Source organism: Microcaecilia unicolor, chromosome 3, assembly GCF_901765095.1.
Source record: "Microcaecilia unicolor chromosome 3, aMicUni1.1, whole genome shotgun sequence".
Taxonomy (NCBI): Eukaryota; Metazoa; Chordata; class Amphibia; order Gymnophiona; family Siphonopidae; genus Microcaecilia; species Microcaecilia unicolor.
Window position 1 is genome coordinate 114,058,512 of NC_044033.1, and position 26,307 is coordinate 114,084,818.

Genomic DNA, 26,307 nt, shown 5'->3' on the forward strand with positions numbered 1-26,307 from the left:
TTTAAATGTTTAAGTTGGAGACACAACTATGCTTCTCACATGCTTTGCTCATATGTACACCCCCTTTCACTTACATGCTACCTTAAAGAATAGTTCATAGTGAACTTACATAACTGTCAATTTTGGCACTTCTGACAGGTATATACGGTGCATAAGCTTTTGTCCCAAGGTATAGTATTGCCCTGCATGCTTTTTTAATTTTTAATATATATATATTTTTTAATCGGATCCTTTGTACGTATTTTAATCTAGTTGACATGAAATGCGCGTCTTCCCGTTTATGAATTAGATTTTATTTCTGTGGAGATTGTTAGCCACATTCCACCACTGATGCTGACCAAAGTGGCTCTGCTGTGTCAGAATACCAAAGGACCATCTCAAGGATGACTGTAACTTGTGAAAAATTAACCAGTCAATTGAGAACATGGGGTATTTAAAAATAGGGAAATGACCAGATGAAAGCTACACCTTTATTGCGCAATTGTGAAAGTATAACAGATATTAAACAAAAAAAAGTAGTGAGACTGAAAGAACAAAAAACACAGAAGCAGCCAGGTTATGTTGAAAAACGTATCTAGTGCACCCACCTTGGTGATTTAATTTTTTGTTTTTTTTTTGTCCACAGAGAACACTTAGTAAATATTTTAACCCCTGTTATGCAACTGCTCAATTAAAACCAACACTCATCAGCAAGGTAAGGGTCATAGTGTTGTACCTAATAACATTGCACTACAAGTTGACAAAGGTCCTGAAACCTGCACAATCCTTTGACTGTATAACCGTGTGTAAGGTTTTGTGTGATGTGCTGTGAAATATTGCTGGCAGGTTGTAATGAGCACAGGTCTGTCTGCTAATGCATGCACATGGTCCCTGCTGCAGTTCTGCCACTTTCAGAACAGAGCCCATTCCATGGAAAGAGCAGAGAAGCAGGAATGACACAGGACTTAACTGCACGCTGACTTACGGTCTTAGATCTCAGTTCAAACTTTTCTACTAGTTCTGTTTTGTAGTGATCCCCTCCCCCTTCCAAACTTGATCAGGGCATCAATCAGCTGGGTGTGCTGGTAGAGCAGTGGCGATGGGGGAAGATGAAGCTTTAGAAGTATAGGCACGAGTTGGATTTTCTTCTAGTTCTTGAGGATTACTGATTGGGAAGTAGAGATGGCGGCCGTAACCAGCGCATCCTTCGTGATCTTCATCCTCTGCTCTCATTTATGCTGTTGGTCGTCTGGGACCACCACTGGGGGTAATGGCAACTTGTAGCTGCTCCTCCCAACTCCAGTAAGTCTGGCATGACTTGCTGCTGGTCATGTGTGAGAGGAATAGGGTCTGCACACCTTGTTGATGGGTCCAGTGTGTACTGCTGGTGTGCAAGTACATTTGTTTTTCTTTTTGAAGATGTGAGTGAAAATGTGGATATAAGTGAGCTTGTTGATGTAGCTTATTTAGATTTTAAGAAAGCTTTTGACAAATTTCCTCTTGAGAAAATGAGCCATGAGATAGGAGGCAATGTCCTAGTGGATTAGGAAATGGTTATTGGACAGAAAACAGAGGATAGGGTTAAATGGCCATTTCTCTCAATAGAGGAGAGTGAATAGTGGCGTGGCGCACTCGGCATCCCTATTCCTAGCAACAGTTGTTTGGGGTAGTATACCACATGATATAAGACTGGAATCCTATTATATGTTCGTTAGCCCTTAAAACCTATTGTTGTGTGAGAGCGTGTTGTGATTCTGGCTAATGTGGTATGGATGAATGAGCCCTGTTTGATTTACCTGTGGGGTAGGGGCTTAGGATGTTCTGATATTTCCCTTACTGCATACGTACTCTTACTTACCTGGTTTATGATTTAATGGTTTAATTTGTCTTTGTTTCCTACAATTTATTATTGTAAATTGTTTCCTTTTTTTGTTATAACTTATTGTTAAACTTCTCTACTGGCCTGACCAAAGGGCAGTATGTAAAGATGGTCACAAAACTTAAAACTTTGTGTCTCTGTCTTGCCATTCCTTAAATCCATTGTACTTTACTTGATTATGTCACGTAATACCTGTTGTAAAGCACTCTGGACAAGGTTGCCATATAAATGCTGAAATTAAAATAAATACAGTTGACATACCCATTTGTTTTCTCTTGTTTCTATTAATAAACATAGGGAATTCTACCATACTAAAACTGCTGTATGAATCAGAGTAAGTCCCTTTCCCAAATGATGGTAATAATGGGCATGTCTCTGCTGTACATGTCACACGGAGGCCACTTGGCCCATTCAGTCTTTTCACCTATTCTGGTTTACAGTGTGACAAATGTATTCCAAATGACAGCTGTAGAAAATTGATTGCTTGTAAGATATTGCTGTAGTCGAGCCTTCCTCTGCCTTTCTGTTCTAGTTCTTTAACATTCTGGGCTGATAGCATAAACGCTTCCATTCCTGCAATTCAACACGTCCCCCTCCCTCTAAGTCTTACCACCAAGCTTTGGAATAATCTAAGCAGGCACTGAACATCTGGCTGCCTATGTTCCTGTGGCTTTGCAAGACCATATTGTAACACTACCAATCTGCCAGCACTAGCACAGTTGGTTTCCTCAGCAACCCTCCAGACCGGTCAAGACGCTTGGGTTATGCATGCCTACCAGCAGAGGGAGACTGAGAACACTAACTTCAAACTGAGTACATATAACCTGTGCTAGCCCTCTATCTCCAGTATTTTCTCAGTCTCAGCAGAGGGTAGACATGCAGCCTGTGCAGCTTGTCCGGTCTGGTAGGATTTTGTGAGACTAGTTTAATTTTCCTGATTTTCTAGGGATAAGTTGGTGTACAGTAATCCCTGTGCCTGGAACGCTGTAGTGTTCAAGGGGTTGGTAGGTCCGGTGGGGCCTACCATTGTCCCCTCTGGGGTGTCACACCCGGGTGGCCGGGTCCCTCCCCCGACTGGCTCTCCCGTTTTGGCCAGCGTTGTGCCTCGGCTGCAGTGTTAATCCTGCAGCCTTGAGTGCCTTTCAGATCTTAGCAGCAGGGCTCAAATAAAGTATATTGGAAAAAAAAAAAAAAAAAAAAAAACTCCTCGTGTGAAGAACTGTAGGAGCTGCACTCCGGTGTCTCCGGAGTTGTTCAGCCGGTCTGGGAGAGCTGAGTCAATAAGCAAGCGCCGTGAGTGTTGGTTTTTCTTTCTTTTAGCTTCGCCGGTTGCAATCAGCTGTTTTTTGTTTAGGCGCGAGTATGTCAGGGAAGTTAATTCGTTGCCGGCTGTGCGCGCGTCGGGGTGTTGACGCGGCTGGCGGTCCCTGCCGGTTTTGTGGGGAGCCCAAGGCCCCATCACTCGCGCCACCGGTGCTAGCGGCGGAAGTTCCTTCTGCGGGATCGCAGGAGAGTGGGCCGGCTCAGGTGGGCGCTTCAGCGGCGGTCCCGATTTTGGCGGGAACCGCCGCCATCTTGGATTCGGGCCTTTTGAGCGCTGAGGCGGTCGTGGGGCCGCAGCCTCTCCCGATTTCGAGTACCGCTGGGGGGGAGGCCTCGGGCAGCATGGGGTTCCCTCCAGAGTTTGTGTGGAGTCTGTTTCAGGCTTGGAAGGCGGGCCCATCGGGTGCGGAGTCCCTTAGTCCAAGATTGGGGGGGGCTACCGCTAAAAGACCTCGAGTGGAGTGCTCTGAAGATGTAGAGGTCTTTTCCCCTCCGGATTCTGAGGGTGATTTTAGTCCACTGGAAGAGGAGGAGGGGTCGGTTGCAGGGCAGGATGGAGACCTGTCTTTGCCTGGGGAAGACCCCTCTGTGGTTAGGATTTTTCACAGGGATGAATTATCTGACCTCATTGAGCAGGTGTCCGCCACTTTAAGGTTTGATCCTGCGGCGGCTCCCATTGGGGATGGGAAGCAGGTGGATCCTTTGGTTAAGGGGATCAGGCGGGTCTCTCGTTCTTTCCCTATGAATGCGGACTTGAGAGACATGATCACGCAGGAGTGGCATTCGCCGGAGGCTCAGTGTAAGGTGGCTCGGGCTATGACCAAGCTCTACCCTATTCCTCAGGAGGACAGGGAGTCTCTCAGGCCCTCGACGGAGGATGCCGTGGTGACGGCAGTGACTAAGGCTACGGCTATTCCAGTGGATGGGGGGGCCGCGTTGCGGGACCCTCAGGATAGGAAATTGGAGACCTTTCTAAAGCGGAGTTTTGATCTGTCTGCCTTGGCGCTACAAGCGTCTGTTTGTGGAGGTCTGGTGGCTCGGGCCTGTTTTCGCTGGGCGGAGAGGCTCCTGGATAGCCCGCAGGCTGATAGGGCTTCTCTTGTTCAAGAGCTGGCCAAGTTGGAGATGGGGTCGTCGTTCTTGGCGGATGCGCTGTACGATTTGTTGAGGGCCTCTGCTAAGAACATGACCTTTGCGGTGGCAGCTAGGCGGGCCCTGTGGTTGCGGGGCTGGGTGGCCGATGCCGCCTCCAAGACTAAACTTTGTTCCCTCCCTTTTAGGGGCTCTCTGCTCTTCGGGGAGGAATTGGATAAGTTGGTGAGGGGTCTTGGTGATGCTAAGGCCCCTCGGCTTCCTGAGCTTCGTCCCAAGGTGTCTAAGGGGCCAGCAGGGCGGGGGCGTTTTCAGGAGGCTAGACGTTATCGGCCCGGTAGGTCTTCTGGGGGGACTAGGGGTCGGTTTTTCCAGAGAACCCAGCCCTTTCGGGGTGGCCGTCGCGGGGGGCGAGGCTTCTCTTCGGGAGCGTCCGGTACGTCCCGTGTGTCTCAATGATGGTTTGGGGACCCAGCCTCTGGTTCGCGTGGGGGCTCGCTTGCGCTTGTTTTACCAGAGGTGGGTCCAGATTACGTCAGACCAGTGGGTCCTACAGATAGTGCGAGACGGGTACGCCCTAGAATTCGACAGTCCCCTCTCCGATTTCTTTCTCGTGTCTCCCTGTCATTCAAGATGCAAGGCAAGAGCAGTACGGACCACTCTGTCGCGTCTAATCGGTTTAGGGGCGGTGGTACCTGTCCCCAGTTTAGAAAGAGGTACGGGCTGTTACTCCATTTACTTCGTGGTGCCCAAGAAGGAAGAGGGTGCCTTCCGGCCCATTTTAGACCTCAAGAAGGTCAATGCTGCTCTAAAGGTTCCCTCCTTTCGGATGGAGACTTTGCGCTCAGTTATTGTAGCGGTGCAAGAAGGAGAGTTTCTGACGTCTCTAGACCTGACAGAGGCTTACTTACACATTCCCATTCTAGAGGCGCACCAGCGTTTTCTTCGCTTTGTGGTCTTAGGGAGACATTTTCAGTTTTGTGCGCTTCCTTTCGGTCTGGCGACTGCGCCTCGCACCTTCTCCAAGGTGATGGTGGTGGTGGTGGCGGCGCTGCGCTTGCAGGGCATTTTGGTTCATCCGTATCTGGACGACTGGTTGATTCGGGCCAAATCAAGGTCAGAGAGCGAGGAGGCCACCGGCCGTGTGGTGACCTTCTTGCAGTCGCTCGGTTGGGTGGTCAATCTGGCAAAATGTCACCTGGTGCCTTCCCAGTCCCTGGAGTATCTGGGAGTTCGCTTCGACACGAAGAAGGGCCGGGTGTTTTTGACAGCTCCTCGCATTTCCAAGCTGCAGGGACAGATCCGGCTACTCCGAGCGCAGAGGGCGCCTTCGGCTCGAGCGTATCTTCAGGTGTTGGGGCTGATGGCAGCAACAATAGAGGTGGTTCCTTGGGCCAGGGCCCATATGAGAGACTTACAGAGAGCCTTGTTGTCTCGTTGGTCCCCTCAGTGTCAGGACCTGGAGGAGAGTTTCCCTCTGTCGGGGGTTGCCCGTCGCAGCCTTCGCTGGTGGCTCCACTCGCCGAATCTAGCGAAGGGCATGTCGCTGGACGCTCCCAATTGGACGGTGCTGACCACGGATGCGAGTCTCTCGGGCTGGGGAGCGCATTGCCTGGGTCAGGTAGCCCAGGGACGATGGACGTTGGAGGAAGCATCTTGGTCCATCAATCGCCTGGAGACTCGAGCAATTCGGTTGGCTCTTCGGTCCTTTCACAGCCTGTTAGAAGGCAAGGCAGTCAGGGTTCTTTCCGACAATGCCACGGCCGTCGCATATGTAAATCGGCAGGGGGGAACGAAGAGCCAAGCGTTAGCTGTGGAGGCAGCGGAGTTAATGTTGTGGGCAGAAGCTCATCTTCAGGGGCTCTCGGCGGGACACGTGGCAGGGGTGGACAACGTGAGCGCGGATTTTCTAAGCAGGCACACGTTAGACCCCGGGGAGTGGTCCCTCCATCCCTCAGTGTTCAATCGTCTGGTGTTGGAATGGGGTCGGCCGGTGCTGGATCTCATGGCATCGGCCGACAATGCTCAGGTCGCTCGCTTCTTCAGTCGTCGAAGGGATCCTCGGGCCGAGGGCATCGACGCGTTAGTGCTCCCGTGGCCGACTCAACAGTTGCTCTATGTATTTCCGCCGTGGCCGCTGGTGGGCCGCGTGGTGCAGCGGATCGGGCGCCATGCAGGTCTAGTGGTTCTGATTGCGCCCAATTGGCCTCGACGTCCGTGGTACGGAGACCTGGTTCGGTTATTAGTGCAGGCTCCGATTCCGTTGGGGTCCAGGGTGAGATTGGTTCAGGGGCCGATCGAGATGGCCGACCCTGCTCCATTCTCGCTTACGGCCTGGCTCTTGAGAGGCTCAGATTAAGGAAGAAAGGTTTTTCGGCCAGGGTAATTGATACCATGTTGCGCTCTCGTAAGAGGTCTACTTCTTTGGCTTATGTGCGGGTGTGGCGCATTTTTGAGAGCTGGTGTCAAGAGCGGGATTATGTTCCTCTACGTGTTTCGGTCGCGGAAGTTTTGGAGTTCCTGCAGGACGGTCTTGACAGGGGGCTCTCGCTCTCCTCCCTGAAAGTACAGGTTTCAGCGTTGTCTTGTTTCCGGGGAAAGATTCAGGGGTTTTCCTTGGCGGCTTCGCCGGACGTGTGCCGGTTTTTGAAAGCTGTCAAGTTGCTTCGTCCGCCTCGTCGGCCGACGGTTCCGCCTTGGGATTTGAATTTGGTTTTGGAGGCGCTGGTAGGCCCTCCGTTTGAACCGTTGGCTTCCATCTCGTGTAAAGACCTTACTTTAAAGACAGTGTTTCTGGTGGCCATTACGTCGGCGCGTAGAATTTCGGAGCTACAGGCTTTGTCTTGTAGAGAGCCTTTTCTCTCCTTGGCTAAGGAGAAAGTGACTTTGCGGACAGTTCCTTCGTTTGTTCCTAAGGTGGTATCCTCCTTTCATGTAAATCAGGTGATCTCGTTACCAGTGTTGGGGGATAGGTCTGGTGATCTCTCTCAACGTCGTCTGGCTAAGTTGGATGTTCGACGCATCTTGCGGGCATATTTGAGCAGAACGCAGGACTTCCGAGCGTCGGATCGTTTGTTCATTTTGTTTGGAGGTCCCAGAAAGGGGGAAGCGGCTTCCAAGGCTACTCTGGCTAGATGGTTGAAGGAGACCATTGCCTCGGCGTATTTGTTGAAGCGTCGGGCAGTTCCCTCGGTACTGAAGGCACACTCTACTCGGGGGGTAGCCGCTTCTTGGGCGGAAAGTAGTTTTATTCCTCCGCAGGACATTTGTAAGGCGGCGGCGTGGTCGTCCATTCATTCTTTTGTAAAGCATTATAGGATTGATGTGCAGGCAAAAGAGGATGCTCGGTTTGGAGCGGCTGTGTTGTCTTCTGCTTTTCGTGGGTCCCACCCTTAATGTGTCTACTGCTTTGGTACTTCCCAAGCGTCTTGACCGGTCTGGAGGGTTGCTGAGGAAGGTGAAATTAGGCCTTACCTGCTAATTTTCTTTCCTCTAGACCCTCCAGACCGGTCAAGAGCCCGCCCTGTCTCTTATCAGAAGTATTTTTCAGCCGTGTCAATTATCAGAAGTATTTTGAGCCGTGTTCTGCTATGTCTGTTCATTTTATATTCAGTATGGTCGGAGAACTTTCTTTGACTTATAGCTACGTCTTGCAAGGTTCCGCGTTAGGAGTTACGGATCAAGAAAGGGATCTGGGTGTCGTCGTCGATGATACGCTGAAACCTTCTGCTCAGTGTGCTGCTGCGGCTAGGAAAGCGAATAGAATGTTGGGTGTTATTAGGAAGGGTATGGAGTCCAGGTGTGCGGATGTTATAATGCCGTTGTATCGCTCCATGGTGCGACCGCACCTGGAGTATTGTGTTCAGTACTGGTCTCCGTATCTCAAAAAAGATATAGTAGAATTGGAAAAGGTACAGCGAAGGGCGACGAAAATGATAGTGGGGATGGGACGACTTTCCTATGAAGAGAGGCTGAGAAGGCTAGGGCTTTTCAGCTTGGAGAAGAGACGGCTGAGGGGAGATATGATAGAAGTGTATAAAATAATGAGTGGAATGGATCGGGTGGATGTGAAGCGACTGTTCACGCTATCCAAAAATACTAGGACTAGAGGGCATGAGTTGAAGCTACAGTGTGGTAAATTTAAAACGAATCGGAGAAAATTTTTCTTCACCCAACGTGTAATTAGACTCTGGAATTCATTGCCGGAGAACGTGGTACGGGCGGTTAGCTTGACGGAGTTTAAAAAGGGGTTAGATAGATTCCTAAAGGACAAGTCCATAGACCGCTATTAAATGGACTTGGAAAAATTCCGCATTTTTAGGTATAACTTGTCTGGAATGTTTTTACGTTTGGGGAGCGTGCCAGGTGCCCTTGACCTGGATTGGCCACTGTCGGTGACAGGATGCTGGGCTAGATGGACCTTTGGTCTTTCCCAGTATGGCACTACTTATGTACTTATGTACTTATGACTCTAATATTCTGCAGAGTGGGACGTCTGGGCGTCTCATCTGTTTAAGCACACTGTTGGAGTTTAACTGTTAGTTTTCCAGGTACAGGGGTTTTTATTAGTTTCAGAGTTACTGTTCCAGGGATTTGTTTCTCTGCTTTGCTAAGTGTATACTGGAGATAGAGGGCTAGCACAGGTTATATGTACTCAGTTTGAAGTTAGTGTTCTCAGTCTCCCTCTGCTGGTAGGCATGCATAACCCAAGCGTCTTGACCGGTCTGGAGGGTCTAGAGGAAAGAAAATTAGCAGGTAAGGCCTAATTTCACCTTTTAATGTTTCCTACAGTAGTGGTGTGTTTGCTTTCTTTTATCTGCTCCTTGTGTCTATCACCTTGTACTTGAGTACCTGCTGGCATTGGTATTGTTGGTTTCTGAACAGTTTTATCCTGGCCTGGCTAACCCATCGATTTGTATGCTAGTATATATCATGTGGTAACTCAAATTAGTGGGAGGCCAGACTACAAAGACACACACAAACTTTTCCAACTCGTGAACAAACTACTAGACACCACCCCGGCTACCACAACCAATATAGACACCCCATCAGCAGACAACCTTGCCAGATACATCAACGAGAAAATTATAAAGCTACGAAACACGTTACCATTTAACACCACCGAGCATGAAAAATTCATCGATTGCCTGGACCCAATCCCCGGTGAATATCCGGCAGACCGAACCTGGACAAATTTCGCTTTACTTACCAATGAAAACGTCACTCAAGCAATCAACAGATTCGCCAAATCCTATTGCAAACTGGACACCTGTCCTAACAACCTAATAAAATCCGCCCCCCAACGCTTCATAGCAGACCTCGCGTCACACCTCAACTACATGCTACAATATGGACTCTTCCCTAAGGACAAAGGAAGCATACTACTCCAATACCCAAAGACTCAAAAAAAAAAAAAAAAAAAAAAAAGCAAATGACATAACCAAGTACCGCCCGGTAGTATCCATCCATCTGGCAGTCAAACTAATGGAAAGCATGGTAACTAAGCAACTTACTGACTACTTGAACAAATTCTTAATTCTACACGAATCAATCAGGATTTCGAACCAAACATAGCACCGAAACAGTACTAATCACTCTCCTAACCAAATTCAAACAAGAAATTGCAACTGGCAATAGTGCACTTCTCCTACAATTTGACACGTCCAGTACGTTCGACATGGTTAACCACAAAATACTACTAAACTTCCTAGAATACTTTGGGATCGGGGGAAGAGTACTTAGTTGGATCATGGGCTTCCTAACCGCAAGAACATACCAAGTGATATCAAATTTGAGCACATCACCACCATGGAAACCAATATGTGGCGTACCCCAGGGATCACCGCTATCACTGACCCTCTTCAACCTAATGATGACACCTCTAGCCAAATCTCTATCTATCCTGGCTTCAACCCTTACATTTATGCAGATGATACCACGATTTACATCCCATTCAAACACGATCTAACTGAAATCACAAATGAAATCAAACAGTCTCCAAATCATGAATTCATGGGTGGATGCATTTCAATTAAAACTCAACGCAGAAAAAACACAATGTCTCATCCTCTCGTCACAATACAACACGAACAAATCCACCACCATAAATACCCCAGACTACACCCTCCCTGTTTCAGATAGCTTGAAAATCCTTGGAGTCACAATCGACAGAAATCTCACACTAGAAAGCCAAGCGAAAAATACAACAAAGAAAACGTTCCACTCAATGTGGAAACTCAAAAGAGTAAAAACCTTTCTTCCCAAGGGAAGTATTCCGCTGCCTGATACAATCAATGGTGCTAAGCCACCTAGACTACTGCAATGCAATCTATGCCGGATGCAAAGAACAAATCATTAAGAAACTCCAAACCGCCCAAAACACTGCAGCCAGACTCATATTTGGAAAAATGAAAGCACCAACCCCCTAAGAGAAAAGCTACACTGACTCCCACTTAAAGAGCTTATTGCGTTCAAAATCTGTACCCTGGTTCATAAAATCATTCACGGCGAGGCCCCAGTCTACATAACAGGCCTTGTAGACTTACCAACCAGAAACGCAAAAAGATCAGCACGCACGTTCCTGAATCTTCACTACCCTAACTGCAAAGGACTAAAATATAAATCAACATATGCATCCAGCTTCTCCTAGATAAGCGTGCAATTATGGAATGCCCTGCCGACTGCCATCAAAACAATACATGACCTAACAAACTTCCGAAAGTTATAAAAAACCAACTTGTTCGAAAAGGCATACCACAATGATCCATCCTAAATACCAGACAAGGAAACCAATACCAGAACGGGATGAAACTGAACTCTCAACACTGGATTGCTTAACTTTACTTTGGCACTAATTAACTTTATCGTTATACCTCTCTACTTCTCATTCCAGGATGAACTCTCTACACTTGATTGCTTAATTTTCCCTGTCACTCATGAACTCCATAGCAATACCACTTAATTCTCATGCCAGAAATGAACTCGCCACACTTGATTGCTTAATCTACTCTGTCACTTAACAACCATTTTGTATTTCTCAATCTGGAAATGGCAATCGCCATTACGGCATTATTTAAGCCACATTGAGCCTGCAAATAGGTGGGAAAATGTGGGATACAAATGCAACAAATAAATAAATAAATAAATATCAAGCTTCTTAAGCCTATCCTCATGACACCATACCCAGTGGCATAACCAAGTGGCCAGTTTTGGGCGGGCCTGAGCCCAAAGTGTTGGCACAATTTTTTTTTCTCCATTCCTCCCTTGGCATTCCCCTCCCCATTCAAAATATAAATACTTTAGCTGGTGAGGATCCCCAAGCCCGGCCAGCTGAGGACCTCCTCAAAAGGCAGCCAGAACTTCTTTGCTACCAAGCTTGGCAGTCAGCAGTAGCATCCCTGAACCACTAAAACTGACACCCCACGCATGCTGAGTTGCCAGTGTTCGCAGCTCAAGGACATTGCCACTGACTGCTGAGCTTTAGTATATGGGAGTTCTGGCTGCTTTTGGAGAAGGTCCTCAGTTGGCAGAGCTTTGGGATCCCCAACAGCTACAGCAACGGTCAGGGCAGACATTAGACATACTGGAACCCAGGGCAGAAAATAAGGAGGTAGGCCCTCACTACCTCTGACTCTGTGTATTTTTCCCTTTTAGCTCTTTCTTTCCTTTTTTTTTTTGCCTCCATCTACTCAAATTTCACACTTTCTCACCCTCCTCTTTTTTTTACTCAACTTTCCACCTCCTTCTGTCACCCCCTAGCTTTCCCATTTTGCATCTCAGTCCTCCCCCAGCCTTCTATTCCTTTCCGCCTTTCATTTACTCCCATTGCCACATTTCTATCCTCTGTGTACACACTGTCCTCCCCTCACTCATTTCCATGCCACAACCTTGGCCTCTCCCACATGGTTTCGCCATTTGTGGCATGTCGCCCCCTCCACCCTCATAACCTAGCATCTGCTCTCTCTCCTCCTTCCACTACCCCCCCCCCCCCCACATCTTCCATCTCTCTCCCCTCCTGCTCCCCCCAACATGATCCAGCATTTTCATACTGTCATCCTGTGGTCCAGCATCTCTCCCTCCCTTCTGTTCTGAGGTCCAATATTTTTTCTCTCTCCCCCTCCTTTCCCTCTATCTCCATGTTCAAGTTTATTGGTCCACCATCTCTCTCTTTCTCCTTCCCATTGCTTTCTTTCTTTGTCTTTCTTTTCTTCCCTCTCCCCCCCCCCCCCTTTGGTCCCAGATCCAGCATTGCTCCCCCTCCATCCATCCTTCCCACCTGCTGTTTGTCTTGCGGAAGCCAAGTTTGGTAGGAGTGAATTCACCTTGCAGTTGCTTATTCTCTATGGAAGTTATTTTACAGTGCAAGTCCTTGTCAAACCTTCTAGTGATAACTCCAGCAATTTCTTTCTCCCCTAACTCCTCCCGTCGTCTGGTATCTCTGCCCTTCCTCCCCCCCCCCCCCCCCCCCAAAAAAAATACAGTCTGCCTTAAGTGTCTGTTTTCATGAGGGTCATGGGCAATGTTCCCTCTAAGCAGAGTGCATGAGTAATTGCTCATACATTTTAGGAGCATCGCTCACAGATTTTACGTGGTTGATCACAAAAATGTTTTTTGTGCTATGTACAAAAATGCATTGCTAATACTGGTGCTCAAAAATTGTTTTTACAACTTGTTGCTCACATGAAAAAACATTTGCACATACCAGGCCACTTCTTAGAGGAAACATTGATCATGGGCAGTAGTTCTAAACATTGGTCATGGACAGCAGTTCTCTCACAGCTGACCCCAAAGCCTTCCTGCCTATGCAGAAACAGGAAGTTGTGCCAAATGGGATGGGATACAGTAAAGGGTTTGCTTCTGGGTCAGCCACAAGCAGTGTGAGTGAATCGCTGCCACTGCCGTTGACCCCCCATGAAGAAAGACACCTGTTAAGGTAGATGGGGAAGAAAAGGAGATGCTGGACATTGGGGGCCTCCCTTAGCTGTGAGGTCCATCTTACCCCCACCCCTTTGCCAGCCCTGACAAGGGTGCACCGCTTCTGTCTCAACCTATCTGTAATTAATAAGCATTAAATTATTTTGTATACATAGGATACTCAATATTTGCATGTTAGTACCTACAAATCTGTCTGGTTCTGCCTTACATGTTAAAAATAACTGCATGTGGTCTTATGATTTTACAGGAGGATAATAAAGTTACTTTGAAAAAAAATTATTGGAAGGACATTTTCTTTCCTCTCTAGAAAACTTTTTGTTCTTCCTTAAACACATTGCAGTTGAAATCTACTATATATGTTATAAGGATTAAAATTGGTTTTGTGATATTTACTGTGCATCATAGTTTCATTGGCTATCTTTGTCCTTTTTATTCTTTTCTTACCAGATGAACACAGCAATTCAGCTTATCTTGGTGGCTGCTTCATTAGCAGCTCCAGTTTTTAATTACGTGGATAGTGTTTATCTTGAGGTATTATGGTAAGTTATGCTCCCTAACATCATGAGTAATGTGTCTAAAGACCAGTAAGTATCATGAAACAAGCCCAGCCTGTAGTAATGACTCTAGTTAAAGATAAGGTAAGATGTTTACCCTTTTCTTAATTTAATGCTTTCCCTGTGTTTTAATACAAAGCCTAGCAGAGATGATAGAATTGTATAATTTCCCATTGCTCCCTTTTAAGGTGATCTTTGAAATGTATATGAATAAAATGTAAATTCTCTAGTTTTAAAGTTCTTGTACTTATTGGTGGATCTAAAACAATTATCTAAAAGTTTCACATTTTTTTAAAACAAATAGGGAAAGCAGGCAGAGGCTTGACTTTGGGACTGTTCCAACTGCATTTATATAGAAAGGTGCTCTTGATAGAGGGTGGAGGTTGGTGGATATGAACAACAGGCAACTAGATAGTGGTAAGTAGGCATACATGGGGGTTGTATTTAAGGGGTAATGTATAGGGTAGTGATTCCCAAACCTATCCTGGAGGAACCTCATCTAGTCAGGTTTTCAGGATATCCACAATGGCTATGTGTGAGATTAATTTGCACACACTGCATCAGTAGTAATCAGATCAATCTCATACATATTCATTGTAGATATCCTGAAAACCTGACTGGCTGAGGTTCACCAAGGACAGGTTTGGAAACCCCTGCTATAGGGAGTTAAGAGGTAGATATTAGAGCATGGGTATTTGGGGGGGGGGGGGGGGTGGCTGTGGGTATTGTTGAGAATTTAGGGGTCCCGAGCCCCCCCAAGAAGGCTAGAGTGACCTTAATCTGACTCCATCTCTAAATAACACTAGTACTGGGGTAATCAAGGAGTTATTGCCTCTAAGGGAGATGTTAGATCTAAGGAAAAGATACCAGCCTTATGACAAACTGGATTTAGATTACAAGTTATACAATGCATTTATACTTACAGCCTTTGATCATTAAGTGAAGCCCACAAATCATCATTTGGAATGAGGAGTTTATTTGCCAAGGTACAAGTCAAATCAGTGATGGACAACAGGCACGTACAATCAATTAATTATAGGAATTTAATAAGCTGCAAACAGGTGTTAATTATTTGCTAATGTTTTATGATTTCTTTTACCAATTAGAGGTTTTACAAGGGAAAGCAATTAGGTAATTTGTTAATTCTGCTGGACACATTGGTTTCCCTTGGAGAGAGAGTGGCAACCCTATTCTCTCTAACTCAAACCAGGAAATACCCTGATTTTTATAGGTGCCCTCAGGATATGGATAATATGACAGTAGATATACCTGATTGGATCTATGCTAATGTCATGGTTGTCACTGATTGGCTCATGCTAATGAGTAGCTTCTATCTTGCTACGCCTTTCCTTTCTCACACCAGCTGACCAGCTGACCACAATCCTGCTCACAGGAAGTCTCCCTCCTCTCTGGAACAGCTAGTTCTCTATTTTCTTTGCACCTGCTATGACTCACTTATTTCTCAACTTGTTTTTCTAACTTACATTAGAGAAAATTCCACTTTGTAACAGATACGGGCTTCCATTTTGTGTTGAAATCCTCCATTTTGTTTCCATATCTATTAACTTTTCCTAATTTAGCTTATTTAGGCCTCAATGTGGGCTACCAACTAGGCCATACTTTTCCAGTAAACTCCCAGTTGTGTCAGCCATCAGATTTCTGACTCAGCCAAGGTCTGTACTGGCCTGAGCTCTGTGACTGGGCCCACCACCATTCCAGTGGGGGGGTCTCTGGCTGTACCATAATTATACATTCCCCACTTGTCACCCCCTCTGGGGAGGGGTGACACAAAGCTCGTCAAGCTTGTAATCATCCATTCCAGAAGGTAGCAAGCTATCAAACGAGAGGGGGAGTTTTGGTCTTAGAAATTGCTAGAAGGTATGTGGGTAATAGCAATTTCAGGTGGATCATACTAATAAACACTTTCAGGTCTTTCTATGGCTTCTATTATATCTGTTGCATAGTGCATGGGGAGATAATCTAATGTATCTATTTCAGTGGTCTTGGGAAGGATCAGTGGTTTCGATTAAGCATTGTTATGGTGGCTCAACAAATATATGGTTAGTACTCTGTTTGCAAGCTGTTTTAGGTTGTAGGTATTCAGAATCCTTAAACAGGTCGGAATTCCTGGACCTTACTAGTACTCATCATTAGCATCCAATCATGAGCACTAAAAAGTGGATAGCACGTATGAGGTTGCCTAATACTGCAAAAATGGTCAATCCTAGGAATATTTATATTAACAAAGGTCATGCATGTATCTTGACATATGCATAATGACCTGGAAGTATGGGAAGCATTTTATATATCCGTTACCCCACTTGGAGCTTAGTCAAACCTACAGAAAGACATGCAGCTTAAGTAAGCCTACACCAAAGTTAAACAATTGCATAACTGGTTGATACTAACAGGGTTTACACCTACATTATGATATCAGAGCCAGTATTAGGGTTTGATGTTACCCTTGTATCTGAGCAATATCAACTTCAATTTAAATTAAACTCTTAGAAAAACAATCAGAACAATACAGGAAATATTAGGAAAATAAAAATAAAACCTTTTCATTATATAGACAGGATTACTGCTAAACTGAAAATAAAACAAAATATGAATCTATAATGTCCATAAACAGCAACAGTAATTCTCAAATGAAGTATCAGTTCTTAATCCTCTTTCATCAATCATGGTTGAGGCGGTGGAAGCGCTGAAGAATCTGGACGGAGATCTGGAAGATCTAACAGGGCTGGATTTTCACAGCAACTTGGGCAAGGAATCAGTAGAAGTGACAGTCTTAATACTAGGAATTGGGATTTGCAGAATGTATCCCCACTTCTGGCTTGCATAGTGTGCAAGACAGATTGGTAATTACTACGAAGAACTGAACAAATAACAATAGTTAAGTATATGGAACAAAGAAAAGGGTACCAAAAAAAAACAATAAAAACTTAAATTTAGAGATGATGTTGATTGTTCAAGTTATTGAGGTATGGAGGGTCAGGATTATGGTGCACAAAAATAAATAGTCAAAAGGCACGGGCAATGCATTGAAATCTATCGCCAATAGGTATGGAATCTTCACCTGCGATGACTAACATTCACCAAGGGTTGGGCCCTCAGCTGCAGGAGGCCAGCAGGACTTACGAGTTAGATAATTCAGAAAGAAGGGTAGATTAGCAAATAGTCATAGTCAAAGCAGAAGACTAATGTGCAGAAATTTAAAACTTATAAGTAGTCCAGGTGATGGAAGTATCTTCTGGAATCACGGTCGCTGTCTGTTGTAATAGAGAGCTCATACGTAAAGTGCCATGTAAGTTCTGGAAAAGATGAGCCTGCAAAAATATTTAATACAGCAGAATATTTAAGAGCATAACCAAGCAGGTCTAAATTAATGACATCATTTGGACAAAAGAAAATCCTCATTGGAGAAGTTGGTGCTCCTTTTTCTGGCCAGAGGTCAGTTGCAGTAGAAGTACTAAACTGGAATAGAGGCGGTAGATCAGGAATTGGATTTGCAGTCTTCACTCATCCTACAGGACTTAATAAATAGTGCTGATATAAGAAGCAATATTTAGCAGTCAAATCTCAGCACAGGACCAATAGAAAGAAAAAATCAAGGAATGCATTGTTAGTTCCTTGGGGCACCAATAGGTGGAGCACAGTTTCAATATATAAAATCATAAGTTACAAGTAGAAAACAAATTTTTTTTTTTCCTCTCGGTAGATTGGATTTTGCTGGCACAGGAAGTCAGCAGAGTCTGAGGAAACATTGTGGTCAGAGTCTGCTCCAGGAAAATACAGCCCTTAATATGATATTTAGAGAGATAGAGAAAAGCCAATATCAGAAAAGAAAGATGTAAAAACTATATATTTCTATGAGGCCTCCTCACGTGACCTTTACAAGGTTTAAATAGATCAAATGAGAAGGACAATAACATATAGTCCTCTGTAATAGTTCACAGCCAATTTGGAAAATGAAAATTATATTAAATTTTAAACTGATCCTTTCTATGCTTTCACAATTTGGGCCCTAAATCATGACAGCATATCAAGATTCACATTCAGAGGGATAGCTAGAAATAAGCTTATATATTCCCAAGAATCAATTTACAATTTAGAGTATATTTTCAATACAGAGGAGGAGCCGCTTTATAAGCAGAAGACAAGAAGTAGGAGCATTTTTTAAACATTTTAGTAACATTCAAAAATCAAGAATATAATAACAATTTTTATTAATGCAATAAATGCACAAATTGACCATTAGGATATATGCATATAGACCAGTATGATAAATGGAACAGCTTGTAAGCCAACATTGTAAATTGAATTCTAAACAAAGAGTTGCAAGGATAACACAGAATCACAGAAAAACCCATCTAGTTATTAAAAACTTGAAACACGTAATGAATTCCTGTATCATATACTGAGTCCAAAGCATTTGTAAAGATGAACTCTAGAAAAAATAAGAACTACAAGGGTTAATCTCTGTCAATATGTCTTAAGGAAATCACGAAATAACGGTGTTTCCTGTGTCTAATTTGAGTTTACTGCTCACTGAAAGCATTGCATATTATGGTGACTGAAAATAGGGCTATACATCAGACAAAAACTGTAAGTTGAAATTTTTATATTAATATTTAATGCTGGTGTAATAAGTCATCATAGAATTAATACTTCAGGAGAGGAAAACAATGTAATTACTTGATCTGCTTCCAGAGGTACGGTTCTCAATAAAAAGGGAATTTGGCAACTGTAGCCAGTCTTATCTGAACATAGCTCTGAAATAATAATAACCTGAATTTCTTTAGTTCGGATTTATCAGTTAGTTATGTTATGCAAGGGTTAATCTCCAAACCCTATTGAGAACCAGAAATGCTGGAACTCTATCGTAAAACTATAAATCTTTAAGAGGCAGGGAAGGAAGTTTGAAAGTAGTAGATAAGACGTGAAAAGAAAAATTAAAACAGTTAATTTATTCTTACGGAACACATCCCCAATAAAGAGCCAGGAAGTGAACATCAGCACTGGTTATTTTAAACAACGTCACAAAGAAACAGTGTTTTAGATGGCATATAATATAGAACCTTTCATAGTAAATATCTGGAATAATTATGCAATTTTCAATGAACACAGACACATACAAATTAAAACTAAAAAGTGCTTGCATTTCTAGTGAAAGCAATTTACCAGAAGTCAAAAACAATCAGGTATTTAACATCACGTCACAAATCAAACAAACATTGCTTAAATGAAATAATATACTATCCTGGAAAAAAACACTCCTTTGAGATTTACTACCACTGCAGTTGATAGGTAATCTCGCAGAGTAACCTTAAAGCACTAATTTAAAACTAAAGAAATGATTCCTTAATAATTAGCTTGTTTAGTTTATGCCATTTATCACAGGACACACAGCAACATATAGACATAAAATTAAAACAGTAACCTAATCCTGATAAGTAGAAAACTCAAAGCTTAGAAGAGGAAGCAAGATATTTCTAAATGTAGTTCAAAACCAATCATTGGAATTGTGTACAGTTAGGGTTTTTAAAACAACAAATATGAAAATAAATATTCCAGTAGCCAATCACAAGTCACAGCACACAGACAGAAAAGGAAAACCACACTCATACACAGACACAGTTATTGTCCCACATAAAGAGGTCCCTCTGTATTGAGGACAAAATCTTAATTCTAAATTTGGTAAAATAAAACATTTAAATTAGAGCTAATCCAACAGGCCATGAAAGTATACAAAGGCAAGCTTAATAGTAACACATACAATAAATGAAAATATACTCACGATTCATGCAATGTAATTTCCAGCGTAGAAAATCAATTGAGAAAGAGAACAGTTGGCAGGATCACTATGCCCTTCCGAACTCTCGGTGGCATAGGGAGGTCAACCGCAAAATAGAAAGGTTTGTTTCGGACGGAAAGTCCTTACCAGAGATCTGAATAGATGTCAGATCACCAGTATCTGGTGTTGGGTGCGGAGAGGAAGATATGATATAATGGGTAGTGAACATCATCACCCAATATGTATAATAACGGGACCTAATGAGCAGGTGGTCTACAAATAAGCTTCAGACCTGTAACATGCTATAGAAAAATGAACTAGATTAGTAATAATATATATTGACCAGACCTAGAACCTGGTACAAGGTTAGTGGTTCAAAAGGCAGCTTCAGAGATAACAAGGAGACCTAGAAATGATAATTTGTTAACGGTTTACAAAAACATGTGATGATTATCCTGATAGTAGAACATGCAGAGACATAACACAATCATACTCACGCATCTGCTAATGTACTCCAACATAGAGACCCAAAAATAAAAATTACCAATTGGCGGAAAGCTCAATGCTTTTACCGCAGGTGACATTAACAGAGAAATAAAAACAGCAAACAGGGAGGTACCCAAAGAGTGTGTGAATAAGTGGATAAATACCTAGTGTCAGCTATTATATATTTATACTACTCTACCCCTAATTAATGAAAACTACTCCCCAGAGTGTGCTTCTAAAGACATAAAGAAACCCGGTTTCCCAGCCTGCCAAGAACTATCCCGTATACATGGTAGAGCCCCCAAAAAGGGACATTGCAAACACTCCCGAAAAGGACTCAAAAAACCAGCGAATACGGTGTCATGAATCGAAGAGTAGCGGTCCCATCGGTTTCCGCTGACTATTGAACTTCTCGTATACGATTGAACTTCTCGTGTGCGACTAATCACCCCAAAGGACCTGTAGCTTGAGAACTTCTCGTGTACAACAATCCACTCAGAAATTTATGGTTAGGAAACATCTCGTATATGACTAACCGGTCTAGAACGTTGAAAAGTTAGGAAAACTTCCCGTGTAAAACTAACCCTCCAAAAATATTGAATGCCCGAGTCAACCTGTACACAATCGCAACGAAAGTCGTTAGACGTCTCTTTATTAACCCCGCGGTCATCTATACAAGTAACTCATATGTGGGCAATAATGCCAAATCCGCAGGCCACTCCGAAAATGGAATGGAAGTCTGCTTCTACTAATTGAGATACCGTCATCCATTGAAGGGTTTGTGGCCCCCAAATGGGTGTAAGTCCCGGACATCGGTATCAAACCCAATAGTAATAGCGTGACACTGGTATATAAGAAAACAATAAAAGTATAGTATGTCCCAGGGAAAAGCCCCTGAAAATTACTATAGAAGTGGTGGAAAAATAGAGAGAAAAACGAAATATTCCAAAGCAAAACAAAACAAATGTAAGCTCTTTGGGGAAGGCACAGTCATAAAAAGAGCCTTTAGTTGGAACACCTTAGTCAGGACAAAAAATGTGAAAAATTCCACGTTCATCATTCACTAGACAATATATTTTCCACTCAACAAACCAGGAGAAGGAAACTCTAAAGCATTAGAGCGGAACAGTAACAATAAAAAAGACTGCAATGCAAGGGCAAATAGTACAAATAAATTCTTTCGTTCAGTTATACCTGTAGTACAACAGGAAAGCCTTTTTAATTGAAGATAAAGTAGAGAAAGAAAAAGTTGTGTAGCTATGACCATAAAATAAAAACACAAAACTTGAGCAGCGCGGTACAAGGATAAAAGTCAAAGTCTGAAAAATATCTGACATGCAGAAAATGGGGAAGTGGGTGGGACTTAGAGATAGATGGACAGGCATTGCAAACCATTAATCAAGCAGCTTTATATTTTCCCCAGTACCGGGGAGAATAAGAGTGAAGAAGGAAGGGAAAAAAAAAAAAAAAAATTAAATAAACATATAGTGTTGTGGAGTTTATAATATGATGGTACAAAAACAAAGCCAATATTAGGAAACCAAACCTACGATGCAGTGCTATAATCTTAAAAGTGAAAGCAAAAAATACATGCGCACACTGCAGCATGTAGAGAAGTGCACATACAACGAACTCTGCAGACCACTAAATGACTCATCAAAAGATAAGTAATTTTACAACTTTGATGCTTACGGAGAAAAAGTACCTGTAAATCTAGTTAAGCAGATTAAATTTGCATAAAGCTGAAAATGCGATACAACAGGAAACAATGTCATAAATGAGCTATGTATAAAATGTGAACACAGTATTACTGTACCAAAAACAAGTGAGTGGTTTCATACCTTACTGCAAATAAAAATGACATGCACTAAAGAGGGAGGGAGGTGGGACTTTCAGATTGATAGACAAGCATTAGAACCCAATGAGCAAGCAGATAAGTAATTTTCCCTACATCGGAGAAGATAAAGAATAAATAAACAGAACTAATAAAATAAAACCAGGTTGTAAATTAATGTTCTAGGAGGGTTAAGATTACAATGCAGAAACAGAGTCTATCCTTAAGAAAACAACGAGCCAGCGCCACAATCATGAAACTGAAAGTAAAAAGCATTCAAACACAACTGATTTTGCAGAAAAGTGCACATATACAGAGGGTTATAAAAAGGATAAGTATTTGGGAGGAATATATTTCTAATAAATATGCATTGTGTAATGCCTACAGAAAAGTATGCCATAAAACTAAGTTACACCTTTATAAAACAGTATTTATGATAGAACTGACAACGATGGCATACACCATTTACCTATAGAACGCAAGCACGGTATCACAGTCTTAATAAAAATGAAAACCCCAGCTTCTCACGGCAAAGCTAATCTGTGGTTTACTATCTAACTTGCATCCTGAAAAGTTACAGGCACACAGTTCTTACAGGAAACAAATGCATATTAATCATGCCAGTCAGAAATAATGCCATAAACCAAGTTCCGGAGACAGAAATACCATACTAACAAGGCAAAGGATACACAAATAGCTTCTAAGTCATATTATCATGAAACTACATTTCAGATTGTCACTTCAATGATCCCCTCACGGCTAAACAAATGCTGCATATGTTTGTCCTAATCCAAAAACGGACTCACACAATTACAGTTCCCAATATTACATTGCAAAGTATCAAATGTAAATATCCTTATAATAGTCTTTGGTTAGAATGCTAACAATCAATTGCTTATAGTAATATCCAACTGATTATCTAATAAATTTATTTCACAATAGAAATATAAAAAAAACAGTGAAAGACAGGATAGAGAGAGACTTATCAGGGGTGGGCCCAAAGGATGGAGTGACACCAACGATCACGCCCCTAGGTACGCCCATAATGGGAGGGTGTGTTAGAAAAGCAAAAGTATTATCAACACGGAAGATGGTGGCAGTCTGTCAAAAGTAAAGGCACAAGATCACATTTACGGTGCATAAACGGACACCAAGCGCTCAAGGCATAAGATGTACTTGCTGACAATAGTTAGAACTGGCAACAGACCTGTCATAGGGTATATTTATAGTTAGAGAACTAACTGACAAGATGGTATAGCAGATAAATAGCTGACAGGGAGCAGAACATAATCTTACTGACAGACAGCATGTATATAAGAGAGAGGGACAATGTAACAGAGTGACAGACTAGAGCAGGGAACATAGCCAAAAGAAAAGGAAGGTGCTGTAGTGACCAACGGAAGCAAATACAAAGTACAGAACAAGACATTATTAAAGAAGGATTTAATGATAGATTCCAAAGTTAGAGATTAGCAGATACGAGAGGGAGAAAATGCAGAGAAGAGGAAGGAAGTGGGCACCGCCCAGGGAGCCAGGCACTTACAGAAGAAAAGAGGAAGTTAAGCAGCTACGCACTTGTAAATTGAGAGAGTCAGTGAAAGCCTTACAAAATCGGAAGAAATGGGACCGCAAATGCATGCAAAGATAGGAAAAAGAAATCTAGATAGAGGAAGGGAGGGGGAATTGGGAGAATGACACTAAAAAGAGCAAGAGAAAAAACAAAATAGTGCAGAAAAAAACCCACAGCCGTAGATAGGAAACAGGCAAAAGTATTATGCCCGTAAGTGGCTAGAATGCAGAGCACCGTAAACCGGAGCTTTCAGAACGAGAATGAACATAAGAGGAAGAGGGACAGGAGAACAGGGAGAAAAGAACTGAGTATACGAAAGGACGGACAGAGTTCACTGACTGCGATAGGAAAGTATAACGGAAGGGAAATTGGCAGTGGCTTAACCACAGGAAAGAGTGAAAGCTTAGAGAGAGAAAGGAGAATGCTGTAATAAGGGGTATGAAACACCGGGGAGGAAATTCTGGATCTTTATGAGGGACAGCAATCAATTGGAAGATAAAACAACAGAATTTTAGTCAAGAGCTATAAGTAACCCCCACTTTGACAAAAATTCTCATGGCGTGTTTAAATCGAACGGAGGGTCACCAATGTTGAGAATTTAGGGGTCCCGAGCCCCCCCAAGAAGGCTAGAGTGACCTTAATCTGACTCCATCTCTAAATAACACTAGTACTGGGGTAATCAAGGAGTTATTGCCTCTAAGGGAGATGTTAGATCTAAGGAAAAGATACCAGCCTTATGACAAACTGGATTTAGATTACAAGTTATACAATGCATTTATACTTACAGCCTTTGATCATTAAGTGAAGCCCACAAATCATCATTTGGAATGAGGAGTTTATTTGCCAAGGTACAAGTCAAATCAGTGATGGACAACAGGCACGTACAATCAATTAATTATAGGAATTTAATAAGCTGCAAACAGGTGTTAATTATTTGCTAATGTTTTATGATTTCTTTTACCAATTAGAGGTTTTACAAGGGAAAGCAATTAGGTAATTTGTTAATTCTGCTGGACACATTGGTTTCCCTTGGAGAGAGAGTGGCAACCCTATTCTCTCTAACTCAAACCAGGAAATACCCTGATTTTTATAGGTGCCCTCAGGATATGGATAATATGACAGTAGATATACCTGATTGGATCTATGCTAATGTCATGGTTGTCACTGATTGGCTCATGCTAATGAGTAGCTTCTATCTTGCTACGCCTTTCCTTTCTCACACCAGCTGACCAGCTGACCACAATCCTGCTCACAGGAAGTCTCCCTCCTCTCTGGAACAGCTAGTTCTCTATTTTCTTTGCACCTGCTATGACTCACTTATTTCTCAACTTGTTTTTCTAACTTACATTAGAGAAAATTCCACTTTGTAACAGATACGGGCTTCCATTTTGTGTTGAAATCCTCCATTTTGTTTCCATATCTATTAACTTTTCCTAATTTAGCTTATTTAGGCCTCAATGTGGGCTACCAACTAGGCCATACTTTTCCAGTAAACTCCCAGTTGTGTCAGCCATCAGATTTCTGACTCAGCCAAGGTCTGTACTGGCCTGAGCTCTGTGACTGGGCCCACCACCATTCCAGTGGGGGGGTCTCTGGCTGTACCATAATTATACAGTATATGCAGAAGCATGTGTACAGATGTAGGTAATGTGGGTTTGGGAACAGGCTATCCCAGGGTTTTCCAGCCTTGGTCCTCGAGAGCAGAGTCGGGTTTTCAGGATTTCCCCAATGAATATCTATTTGCATGCACTGCCTTATTGGGGAAATCTTGAAGACCTGGCGAGGGCCGAGGTTGGACACCCTGGGCTATCAGAAGTTAGATGTGTGTGTGTGTGCGCAGAGGTTGTAGTTGTCTGTAGGTTTGGTGAATGTCTGCATGTATATGGCTGGGAGGAGGGGGCATGTGTAGATTTCTCTTTGGAGAAGATGGCACAGAAGATGGCAACAAAAGCTATCTGTTGTCAGCTGCTTAAGTTATTTTTCCCTGCCTCTATGTACCTGTTTCCTTCTGCTTCATTGGTCCTGTAGCTCAGTTGGAATCAAGGTTAGCATCTTGGCACCATTCACATTCACAGCTACCTGGGTTTTTTCCTCCCTCCTCATTATACTTAGTCTGGTCATTGCAACAACAGTTTGGCCAGGGACCATGCGCAATGGCTCCTTCCAGAACCCAGCCACTTTGGTCCCCAAATCCAGCTTCTAAGTGTAAACCTTGAGCAATGACAATGACTCCGGTGGCCTGTGAACTGAGCTGCAGAATAAAAGACTCAACCCAGGGTTCAAAATGGGGGCACCCTGCATAGGTCAGACCCACATTAGATGCTTTGACAAAATTTGATACTAAGTAAAATGGGTGTACACGATAGAAAATAGCAGACACTGTGTAGCCCCCTCTCTCACTGCAGACTGTTCTATAATGATGATATTTATTTATTTAATTTTCTGCTTCTGCCAATTTAGGGCTGGAGGCTGTTGCTTGATGTTTGCTTCGATTATTATCAGTGGAAGGGCCCCCATCCACTGTTTTGTGTGTGGGTTTCTTTTTTTTTTTTTTTTGTCCTATCTTTAAATGGAGTTCTTGTTGTTTTGTAAACTGCTGTGTTCTATTTTGTTGAGATGATATAGCAAGTTTAATAAACTGTAATAACATTGCAAGAATCTAAAAACACTACAGATATAATATAAACATGTAGTCACCTGAATGCAATTGTGGTATTACAACCTTCCTCTTATCTTTGGGTTTAAAGTAATAAAATTGATTTGTATCAGGAAAATAAGATGTATGTATAAGAAGAACCTTTTTCAGGTCTGCTATTTCCTCATACAAATATTGAGATACTTTTTTTTTTCTTTTCTGTG

At 43.0% G+C, this 26,307-nt stretch overlaps 1 protein-coding gene across 1 annotated transcript in view; it reads left to right on the forward strand.

Moving 5' to 3' along the window:
* Positions 1-26,307, forward strand: part of CRLS1 (cardiolipin synthase 1) — a 60,697-nt gene that overhangs the window by 33,604 nt on the left and 786 nt on the right. The window contains exons 5-6 of the mRNA XM_030196310.1: positions 626-694; positions 13,655-13,746. Coding sequence (XP_030052170.1) covers positions 626-694; positions 13,655-13,746 — 161 coding nt within the window. The remainder of the gene's footprint in view (positions 1-625; positions 695-13,654; positions 13,747-26,307) is intronic.